The following is a 12,201-nucleotide window of genomic DNA, read 5'->3' on the forward strand; positions in this document are numbered from 1 at the left end:
CAAAGTCTTTCTGATATTTTCACAATTTATAAGCAAAAGTGCTCAAAGGGAATTCCAAAAAAAATTTGGTTTTACTGCCAATGATTTTTCTGCCTGGTCACTTAGGAGATCAACCTTTAATTGTTGGAGATGCCAGGGTAACGAACCCAGAGGCTTGCCTTTTGATATAAATCAGCATGTACTGAGAACAGTATACGCATTATTCTACCTAACCCGAAAGGGAATATACAGAGCCCAGGATCCAGAATATGATTGAAATTTCCAGCAGACTGACCAAAACGTCACATTGAGCAATAAGTTTGCAAATATGACATTGTCGCAGGATACTAGAAAACTCTCCCAGGAAAGCTTTTCGTTCTCTCCTGCTCAGGTTTTTACCTCCTTCAAGAGTTCTGCAGCACTTCAACATTTTCCTCTTCCTCTTCCCGTCTTCCTTTGCCTCAACATTTTCTCTGTGCCTTCTTCAATCCAGGCCCTTAGCTTTGGAATTCCACCTTAAATCTCTCCACTTCTCTGTCTTTTTAGATTCTCCTTAAAACTTGCCTTATTTCCTTGTTTAATACCTCACTTTATATCTTGGGGTCAGTTTTAGTCTGACTGCTTACCTGCAAAGTGCCTGGGAACATATTACTGTGTAAACCAACTCTCCATAACCTTCAGCTCTTTAAGATTAGATTAGATTACTTACAGCGTGGAAACAGACCCTGTGGCCCAACAAGTCCTCACCGACCCACCGAAGCGCAACCCACCCAGACCTTTTCCCCTACATTTACCCCTTTACCTAACGGTACGGGCAATTTAGCATGGCCAATTCACCTGACCTGCACATTTTTGAACTGTGGGAGGAAACCGGAGCACCCGAGGGAAACCCACGCAGATACGGGGAGAATGTGCAAACTCCACACAGACAATCGTCTGAGGCGGGAATTGACCCAGGTCTCTGGCGCTGTGAGGCAGCAGTGCTAACCCCTGTGCCATCGTGTCGTCCACTATTCAAATCTATTGTCCATACACTTGCACCAAGTCTTGTTGACCTATCATCTCTGTTTCAATGACCTACACTAGATTTTGTTCTAGCCGTGTCTTGAATTTGCCGGTATCATCCACAGTCAAAACCCTCCACGACCTTACTTCTCACCATTTCTGTTGTCATCTCTAATCTTCCAAGATATATGCAGTCCTCAAACTTGACCTCTCACACATGTGCTAGCTAAAGAGCAGCACAGTAGCTCAGTGGTTAGCACAGCTGCCTCACAGCACCAGGGACTTGGATTCAATTCCACTCTCAGGCGACTGTCTGTGTGGAGTTTGCACATTCTCCCCATGTTTGCATGGGTTCCTCCAGGTGCTCCAGTTTCCTCCCACAGTCCAAAGATGTACAGGTTAGATCGATTGGCCATGATAAATTGCCCCATAGTGTCCAGGGAAGTGCAGGCTCGGTGGATTAGCCATGGGAAATGAATGGTTATAGGGGTAGGGTATGGGGATGGATCTGGATGGGATGATCTTTGGAGGGTCTGTGTGGACTCGATGGGCCAAATGGCCTGCAACCATACTGTAGAGATTCTCCTATTCTACTTCAACTGCCTCAGTCCTAAACCTTAGCATTCTCTCTCATGTCCTTGAAGCTGCTGCTTTTAAAATTTGGACAGCGTTTCATGTGGGTCTGTGTCAAACTTCGATTTGATAATATTCCTGTGAAGTGTCTTCGAATTTTTTACTCTGTGAAAGGTGCCATATAAATGTCAGTATTTGTTGTAACTTTGACTTAACATGCCACCTTCTGAAGTAAAGTTGTCTGTTTCCCACCTCCCGTCCCGCTCACTGCAGGTTAACCGGATTGGTGACACCAGTCGTACTTCGGGTTCAGAGAGCTCTCCATCCCACTCTGCATCGCAGTCAAGGGAGGCTTTTGTGCCAAGCCAAGGGAGTGCATTCCGCCTGCCTGACTCTCAGCACCCGTCTTCAGTCTACTATGTCAGTGCCACGCTTCCCGCTCAGAGAGTGAGCTCTCCCATGTCCCTCCAGCGGACAGGCTCACCACCGAAGCTCCAGCGAGCAGGCTCGGCTGCAGAGAGCAGTGTCTACAGCGCTCAGCGGCTTGCCTCCCCCAAGCAAATGGCATCCCCTAGCCGCCTTTCCAAGTCCTACAGCACCAGCTCCCCAGTCAACATCGTGGTGTCCTCGGCAGCCCTCTCTCCCTCACCCCCAGCCATTGCCGCCACTTCGCCCGCGCACCAGGCCAGCTCAGTCCAGCCCAGCTATGCCACGCTGTCGCCCACCAAACGCCTCGGCCATCCGTCTGATCCATACGGCAAGCACCCACAGGACTTGTATGAGCGCTCTACTCTCCAGAGGCCTGGAAGTCTGGCAGGTAATTCAGTTTGGCAGATAGACACCTTTATCATCAAGAGAGATGTTTCGCTGTTTCCGAGAAAGTATATTGGATATGTGCAGGGAGGATTTACAAGGTTGCTTTCAGAATTGAGACAGTCCATCAATCAGAAAAAGCTGGACAAATTGTGGCTCTTTTCCATGGAGGAATGTTCGGTGTTTACAATTATAGATGGATTCAACAGAGTAGCCATAGAGAAGACATTTGGAATTGTGGTAGAGTATAAAACTAAAGACTATGTTTATAAAATAGTCACTCTCATGAATTCAGGGAAGCTAATTTACTCCCTTGAGTGGAAAGGATGTGTAAATAACTATCACGTGGGGCGGTTGAGGTGATTTGCATATCACAGCATTTTACATGACAGATTTGTTCGTGGCTATCTTAAAATAATAGCCCTTGCTAGGTAGAAACATCTGCTTAATATTTAATCCATCATAATTTAAAATATCCCTGTGCAAGAAAAAGACCAAGTCACTCAATATATTTAAGAAGGAAATAGATAGATTTCTTGGCATTAAAGTTGAAAGGGATATGAGAAGGATGTGGGTAAATGGTTTTGAGATAGGTGATCAGTCAGGGTCATATTGAAAGATGGAACAGAGTGAATGGCTTACTTCTCCTGCTATTATTTATGACTCTCTTTTTTTCTATCAGGCCATCTCTTGGTCCTTTCTTGAGTAAAAGAGTTCCAGTATTTCCTGACAGTTAGGTTTGCTTCTCCATTCTGGTGACATCTTTGTAAATCTTTCTCAAATGTTTCGGTAATGTGGAGATCATATGTGGTCTAACCTAGGTTTTAAATGGTAAAACGTAACCTTTTTAATGTTTTCCTCTTGAAACCAACTGTGATGCCTTGTTTGCACTTCTTACAGTTTTGTTTGCCATTACTGCATATTTTAATGATTTATGCCACTAAATTCAATTGTTTATCTTCCCATTTAGGCAGTTAGATTCTTCTCATTCTTTTCCCAAAAATGCAACATAGCATATATAACAGCATGGAATAGCAAGTGCATGCATTAAAGTGAAAGTTAAGTGAACATAAAGGAGAAAGAAATAGAGGGACATGTTGATTGGGGTAGATAAAGTAAATAGAAATGGCGAAAACTTGTGTAGAGCATCAACAATGAGCACCAACCTGTTGCTGTGCTGTAAAATTCAGTACAATATATTTTCTTTATATGTAGCAAACAAAAGTAGCTTTTAAGAGCAGTGTCTTTGGTATAATCCAGAATGGTAATGCTAAAACCGACCTTAGGTGAACCTTCCCACAATGGATACCAAAGGGCAGAGGTTAATTCTATGTAGCTGTTCTGCAGAATGTTATGTCAAAGTCTTAAGCGCCTTTTACGTTCTTTAGTATTAATGTGAAGGTCAGAAATATTATCTTTATCATAGCTGAGTCAGTTATGTTTGCCTTTCAATTAAATCCAGAAATAATTTTTTTTCAGCTTTCCAAGTTAAAAATGCTTTGACTTGATTGACGTTCATCATAATTGTTTGCAGCAGTTTGCAGACTAGGTTGTGTTTGATTGAATTGTGCAGAGAATCACCCTCCTGTATCATATTCTGTGAAGTGGTAGAATTGGTTAGAAAGTGTTGGGAGGGAGTTGTTTGGTGGTGGAGCGTTATGTTGGTGATTGAGAACAAGCTCTTAATTTCAATCTTTCTGCTTACCTTCTTCATTTCCACATTTGTTAAGGTCTCTGCGTTCCTCTCAGTCAGCCCTCTGGCCCACTCACAGTTTTCATCACTGTGCTAGCAATGACCTTGTTTTCAGCTGCCCAAGCTCTAACCTCTTGAATTCCCTCCCTAATATTTTCTGCCACACTATCTCTGTTCTGCAAAGACCATCTGGAGAAGTTGCAGCAATAGGGAGGTGATTTAAACACAAAATCAAGTCATTCCAAGATTGAGAACGGTGGTGATGGATGAATGGAATATGGTAGTAAGTTAGGAAATGGGAGGCAGAGATTTGGGTGAATATTGGAATATGTTACTGTGGGAAGAGTAGCTGATCCATATTGACATTGAGAACAGATTTGTGTGTAAAGTAGCAATACTTAATGGCAAAAGAAGAAAGGTGGAAGCCTTGATGTACAAGGTGATGAATGTCTGTGCTAGGGAGGAAGAATAGGCATTTGGCAGCTCAAAAAGAAGTGCTCAAAATGTTAGCAAGTGCTTTATTTGTAAAATCTGTCTAAAATGCTTTTCTTCACTCATTTACCTTCAGAATTAAGTTAGCGACAGAGAAAATATGATCAGGAGAAGGCCGTATGAGCCCCAGAAAAACTGCTACAACTTCTCAACATCAGCATGTGAATTACAAGAAGACGTTGGGACCTTTTCCCACTGAGTGTAGGAAGTGAAGAAGTAACCTCAGAGTCATAGAGGATGTACAGCATAGAAACAGACCCTTCGGTCTAACCCACCCATGCTGACCAGATATCCCAACCCAATGTAGCCCTTGTAGAGGTTTGTAAAATAATGAGGGCTTTGGTAAGGTGAATGGCATTTGCCTTTTCTTTAGGGTGGGGGAGGAGTTTCAAGGGGAGAGGTGAAAGGTTTAAAAAAGACATGAGATGCAATTTTTTTATACAGAGTACTTCGCATGTGGAATGAACTTCTAGAGGAAGTGTTGAATGCAGGTACAGTTACAGTGTTTCAAAGATATTTACATAAGTACATGAATAAGAAATGTTTGAAGGGATATGGGCCAAGCACAGGCATGTGGGTCAAGTTTAGTTTGGGATTATAGTCAGCATGGACTGGTTGGACCGAAGGGTCAGTTTCCATGCTGTATGACTCTAAGACTATGATTCTGTGAAAGGTCACAGAGTTGTTGGAGAGGGTGAGGAGATGACAAGTTTACTCAAATGGAAATGCTACTTTTTCCAATCAAACTGCTGTTACCTTGTGGACAGTTCATGCAAATATCCACTCAGAATTGAATCTTGCCCAAGCCAAGATACGTGATGCTTGTTCACTATCCTCCAAGCTTAGGAAAAAATATCTCATACTGAGAAACTTAAATAATAATTTTTGCATTCAGCTTTGAACTCCTTGGGAGAGGGGGAGCTCCACTAGGGTGATAATGGAGGGTTTTGGAGTGTTAATCTATGAGGACTGCTTGTATAAAATTGACCTGTATTTCCGTAGGTAAGAGGATTGAGGACTGACCAGATCAAACTGTTTGGAATGGTGAGAGGATGGATAGGAAGTTAAGAACAAGGGAGCATAAGTTTTAAAATTTGAGTTAGACCCTCTCGCAAGTAAACTCAGGAATCTCTTATCCATACAACCGTAACAGAAGTCTGGAATTCTGAACTTCAAAATGATGGGGAAGATTTGTTGCGTAAGGTGATCAGTGATGTGGAAAATGGAGTTGAGGTGCAGCAAGTAGCAGGTCAAATATAGGAAGTGGGTGTCTTATTCCTGGTCCAAACATTCCTATGTGTCTTAAGCATTCTGCTACTGTGACCTACAAAATAATGCCTGATCAAATATTGTACCAGAACCACTTATCAATACTTTACAACAGTGAAGACATTTTTAAAGCACTTGTCTGGTTGATGGCATTTCAGGATATTCAGTGCTCATGAGGTGCCATATGTGAATGCAAGCCTTCCCTCCTTCCCAGGGTAAATCTTACCATTTCTCTGCTGAGGTATTTTTGTAGTTACAGAACGCTAGAACAGATACAACAAAAATAGCCTGTCATAAAACATTCCAGGGAACTCCATGATCTTCCCAATTACTGGAGGAGGAAGATTGTAAAACAGAAAGCTGAGCAGAGCAGGAAAAAGTTCAAGACAATAGATTGATTCATTTGAGCTAATTACTGCTGATTCTATCTCGTTGTCGCCTTTAATGCAAAGTAGTATTTCAAGGACCACTATAGCAATATTTGCCTTTTACTCTCAGCTCGATCTCTGAGTCAAGGCTGTGGAATTAAGCCATTAATTTGAGATATTTGTTATATGTACAGCTCAATCAAAGTAACCGGGAGCCTCCTTCACCAGTTAGTGAGATGATGACCTTGCTCAGAGTTCATCTCAGGGTCAGAGTGATTCTTTAGTGCTCACAATTACATCTACTTGCACCCAGACATTATATAAAAGTAATGCTTTAGTCCAAGAAAATAATTATTATTTGCTCAAGATTGTTTTTATCAGAGTCTTGAGGACAATTCAATTTTCTCCATCCAAAATATTCATTACCAGAACTGGAGCTGTTGTGCATCTGCTATGAATCATGTATTCATTGACCTTATTACTTTGATATTAATCCATCGACCCAATATTGTCAATAAACAATTCTCAGTCTCCAAAGATACAGAAGCATACAGTTTCTTGTTCTCACACATCTAATTTTCAAACACGTGCACACACCAGTTATCTCTCTCACAAATGCACATACCAAAGGGCCAGGTGTGCAAATCCTATTCTTTTCTTTCCCTGACACCTACACACATGTATCTTACATGTAAACATATGCATTCTGAAATTTTTCTGCAGAGTGTCTCATACATTGTTTTGTCGCTGTTTTTCTCTCATGTACGTTCTATCTTGGAGATACATATTTACTCATGCATCACCTGTATGTATGTACATAGGTATCCATACACACTTTCATTTGAAAAGGAGATACCTTTAATGGCTTAAAGGGTGCTTTAAATGTTGTTGCATGTTTTGGGCATCATAGTCACCACACTTTCCAACCTGCCAGGTCAGCTGTGGTGCAAATGGATTAACTCACTCAACTCTATCCTACAATGCTCTTTACATACATGCATCTGCCTGCATTCTTCCTGCCTCTCTGTTGTTTTTCTACACCTTGCACAGTGTCCTGTCTCTTTGTGATGTAGTCAGTTATTACTAAATTAATCAATCGATTTGTTCCCCACCTGCACCCTGCCAAACATTTCAGTACGTGTTGCTTTATTTGTATTGTCTTCTTCCTCCCTGGTGCAGGTATTTCCTGAATGTAAGATCATTGGGTTTCCTCTCATGTTTCTCCATTATTGCTCCCTCAATTAACCTTGGGGGGGGGAGAGTCCCCAGAGCAGCACCATGCCAAAAGCTTTACCAGATTCTGCCTGCCTCTTGTTTGGTGCTGCATGCCATCTGTTGCCTGCTTCCAATTGTACCGGGGCCCTTGTGAGTCTTTCAAAAGCCAAATTCTGTCTGGGTACCCATGGCACTTATTGATAAATGGCATGAATCTGCTGTCCGTGTTGTGGCTATGTACCAAGGTTTCATTTCAGTTGATTTTGTTCGAATGCTATGAATCAGATATCAGATAATCCATATTGCCCACAGTCTGCAATGGATGATAGAACCAGGTGCCATGTAAACCAAGGGGCCTTTTCAGCTTTGTCAGGTAACTCCTGAGTAGGTTGGATTGTCATCACACACGTACCCTGACATTTCAGGATTGCTGTCTTATTTCCTAACAAAGTGAGGAATAGGACCTTGGTCTCACATCCGCCAAAGAGCTGTGCACTCAACTTGCAGGCTCAGAATCTGTCTGGTTTTTTTCTGTTTGTGCTGACTGTGGGTCTTGAACTCTCAAAGTGTTGTTTTCTCTCGTGCACCACAGCCAGTTCCCGTGCCTCCTACAGCAGCCAGCACAGCCACCTGGGCCCAGACCTGCGCCCACTGCAGTCTCCAGAGCACCACATCAACCCCATATATGAAGATAGAGTCTATCAAAAGCCCCCTATGAGGAGCCTAAGTCAAAGCCAAGGAGACCCGCTGCAGGCATCATTTGCAGGAACATATCGCACTAGTACAGGTACAGTGATGTATATAAAGCTGTCGTGCTTATCACCGAGCTGGACTCTATCACTCTAGCATTGTATTTTGATAAGTTATACACCTGATGCTCCTGCCCTTCTCTGAAACTTTAACATGCATCATAGCTCCTAGTGAAATGCCTACACATAAAACAAAATCAAGCTTGCACTGATAATGCACCCTTGCCGACCTCAGGACATTCCAAAGCGCATCACAACAAATTCAATAATTTTGAAGTGTGAAATTCTACTGTGATGTAGAATATGAATTTGCACACAGCAAAGTCCCACAGGCAATGCTGAGTTAATGACCAGATCATTTAGAGTCATATAGCAGGGAAACAGACCCTTCGGTACAACTTGTCCACACCAATCAGACATCCCAATCTGACCTTGTCGCATTTTGCCCGTATCTGTCTAAATCCTTCCTGTTCATGTACCCATCCAGATGCCTTTTAAATGTTGTCATTGTAAAAGTCTTCACCACTTCCTCTGGTAGCACATTCCATATACGCACCAAGCCCTGTGTGAAAAAGTTGCCTTTTGGGTCCTTTTCAAATCCAGTCCCTCTCACCTTAAACCTATGCCAGTTCATTTTGGACTCCCCCTTCCTGTGAAAAAGACTTTGGCTATTCACTCTATGTCATGCCCCTCATGCTTCACCCTATCCATGCCACTCTCGCAGAAAGGATTTACAAAGATATTACCCGGACTAGTGGGTTTGATTTATAGGAGAGGCTGGACAGGCTGTGGCCTTTTTCCTTCATTTGTCATACTAATGTTGATTGAGGGATAAATATTGGCTTGGATACCAGGACGAACTCCTTGGCACTTCTACAAGTAGTGTGGCTGACCCATTTGTAACCAATAGAGAGGGCAGGTGGAGTATGCAAGGAACAGTAGTTGCTGTGCTGTAGATACACCACCCAGCCCCACCAATAGCACACCTCTGGTAGATCAACATTTATTCTGATCATCAAGGTATTTTCAAAAGCTGCTGCTGGACAAGTTTGAATTATCGTTTTGTTTGACTGAATTAATGAGCAGGAACTGTAGGTAACTTCTCCTGTTACTTCATTTGGGACTTTTCAGTTTTCATGCATATGGCTGTTAGAAAAGTTTCCAGGAAAATAACAAATTAGCAAGAAACTGTTATTTTATTGCCCTCAAAAAAATGCTATGAGAGATGTATCTTATCTTTAAAGCCATTATTATCCATCGCTGCCTCAAAGCTCAACAAAGACTTTTCCAAAGTATCCTTCATCCAAAAGGTGTGCAGCTTTGGTGTATTGGTCATGCTAAATTGCCCAAAGTGTCCAGGAATGTGTAGTTTAGGTGGACTGTCAAAGAAGCAGTGCTCCGAAAGCTTAGGGTTTCAAGTAAACCTGTTCAACTGTAACCTGGTGTCGTGTGACTTCTGTCTGTCCTGGTTCAACATCAGCACCTCAGCATCATAGTTTAGATCAAATAGCCGTGGGAAATGCAAAGTTACAGGGATAGGGGTAGAGGGGTAGGTCTGTGTAGGATGCTGTTCAGTGGGTTGGTGTGGGCTCGATGGGCCAAATGGCCTGCTTCCACATTGTTAAAAATCACACAACACCAGGTTATAGTCCAACAGGTTTAATTGGAAGCAGACTAGCTTTCGGAGCGACGCTCCTTCATCAGGTGATTCAAGCATCGTTCCGAAAGCTAGTGTGCTTCCAATTAAACCCGTTGGACTATAACTTGGTGTTGTGTGATTTTTAACTTTGTACACCCAGTCTAACACCGGCATCTCCAAATCATGACTACTTCTACATGGTAGGGATTTTGTGATTTGATAATTCTGACCTAATATCCCAGGGAACAAATTGTCCAGACTCTGTAACTGCTGATATCGGCCATCGTTTATTTCACACAGCCATTATTTTAGTCCGGCTTAGATAGGCTAACTCATCATGGAGCATTTATCACATCACTGTCTACACCCAAGGGCTGTGCTTCCATGATCCTCCACGATTGGTTTAGTAAAACTTCCCACATCAGTCATGCAAACTGACCTTTTCACATCCAAATGGATGATCCCTGACAGTCAGTCAAACAACCTTTCTCCTATCTCCAATATTTTTATAACCACTCAGCAAAATGTGTTGACAGCAATTCTTCGAAAACACACAATTTCTTTACTGCTCCTTGGATGCTGCCTGAACTGCTGTGCTTTTCCAGCACCACTCTAATCTAGACCTGGTTTCCAGCATCTGCAGTCATTGTTTTTACCCACACAATTTCTTTAACTCGCTATAGTTTTTCTCCCTTGGTTGCTTGTGGAATTGTCCTGGAGATTAATCTTCAATTCCTGGAGTCTCCAAGACAAAACCTGGAGAGATAACAATCTGAAGTAGAGATGATTCAGTTATGTGTTGTGTCTTGCTGATTCTCACACTGATATTACTGTTGGCTTGTGTGCAGTAAGCTGAGCAAGATAACCTTGTCTCGAAACGTCGTAGAATGGTAATAAAGTTTGCTACTGTTGTTTAGAAACAGCTTCTCAGAATTTTCAGGACAAAAAGACAATCAAAAACTTGATAATTCAGTCATCAAATCACTGTTTATGTCTGTCAGAACCACGTGATAGTTTATAACAGCAAAAAAAATTAGATACATTTTAATGGCCCAAGGCATTTCACAGGAATGTAAAAAGGCAGAAATTGAACTTGAACCAGAGAAGGAGATATTAGGGTGAAAGTTTGACTGAAAAGATGGGTTTTGAGGAGCATTTTAAAGGAGGAAGGCCAAGTAAGATGGTTTATGGAGGAAATTCAATGGCTAGTTTGTATTCAACTGCATATGTCTATCATAGCGCCATATCACTGGGTACACTTATCTAACAAAAACTACTTTCAGCATCATTTAAAAGGTCTTTGATCTGTCTTTATGCTCTGAAGAAACAAGGAAAGAAAATTCTTGTCTGACTTGACTTAATCACAGTGTTAACATGAAATGCCAGGTGGAATTAGATTAGATTAGATTCCTTACACTGTGGAAACAGACTTTTCGGCCCAACCAGTCCACACCGACCCTCCAAACAGTAACCCACCCAGACCCATTTCCCTCTGACTAATGAACCTAACACTATGGGCAATTTAGCATGACCAAATTCACCTGACTTGCACATCTTTGGACTGTGGGAGGAAACCCATGCAGACACTGGGAAAATGTGCAAATTTCACACAGGCAGTTACCCAAAGCTGGAATCGAACCTGGGACCCTGGTGCGGTGAGGCAGCAGTGCTAACCACTAAGCCTCCGTGCCATGATCATCCAGGATCTGCCACAGACTTCCAAAAATGGGAAGCTCGTGTTCACAAACTTGATTGTGTGTATGAAGCATGTAGCTGGCTGTGTGGATTTCTTCCTTCAGGTTCCACTGAGAGTAAACTTCATCATTAGCTTGGCTCCTATTTCTTGAGAAACTCACAGTGGACGTGGCAAAGCTTGACCTGGCCAACAATCCTGCTTAAATAAGACAACGGCACTGCCGTTTGATGCCAGCCTGACAGTGGCAGACATACAGAAATTAACTCATCGGGGATTTCACTCAATGTTCAAGAATATGTTGGTTATGTGGAATGGAAGTGAAAAGATGTGATTGTTAGGGAATCTAGCAACGGGGAGAATCTTAACGATTGGGTCAAGGGAAACGAGGAACAGTGGAAGCTATACTTTTAGAGTAGAGAATATAGTAGGGTAATTATGTGCTCTAGAGCAGGAGAATGAATGAGCAAATTGAATAAGAGGTAATGTAAGGCCAAGGCTGGCCATGGGAACCTAAATGGGAGTGGGATCAGGGAAAAGCACAGAAATGGATGGAAAGTTGATAGTGTAATGGTAGTGTCACTGGTCTAGCAATCTGTAACTGCAAACCAATAATCCAGGGATATGGATTTGAATTCAAACTCAGTGAAAATCTAGGAAAGAAGGCTAGTCTAACTGTGACCAATTAACATTGGCAGGGAAGTGTGAAATAA

At 42.2% G+C, this 12,201-nt stretch overlaps 1 protein-coding gene across 4 annotated transcripts in view; it reads left to right on the plus strand.

Moving 5' to 3' along the window:
* LOC132832251 (catenin delta-2-like) overlaps positions 1-12,201 on the plus strand; it is a 488,139-nt gene that overhangs the window by 170,412 nt on the left and 305,526 nt on the right. For 3 of the 4 annotated variants that reach the window (XM_060850083.1, XM_060850084.1, XM_060850086.1), the window contains 2 exons: positions 1,831-2,374; positions 8,000-8,194. In XM_060850083.1, coding sequence (XP_060706066.1) covers positions 1,831-2,374; positions 8,000-8,194 — 739 coding nt within the window. The remainder of the gene's footprint in view (positions 1-1,830; positions 2,375-7,999; positions 8,195-12,201) is intronic. The other variant, XM_060850087.1, reaches the window with a different exon arrangement.

The sequence above is a fragment of the Hemiscyllium ocellatum genome, chromosome 34, assembly GCF_020745735.1.
Source record: "Hemiscyllium ocellatum isolate sHemOce1 chromosome 34, sHemOce1.pat.X.cur, whole genome shotgun sequence".
In the NCBI taxonomy this organism is placed as follows: Eukaryota; Metazoa; Chordata; class Chondrichthyes; order Orectolobiformes; family Hemiscylliidae; genus Hemiscyllium; species Hemiscyllium ocellatum.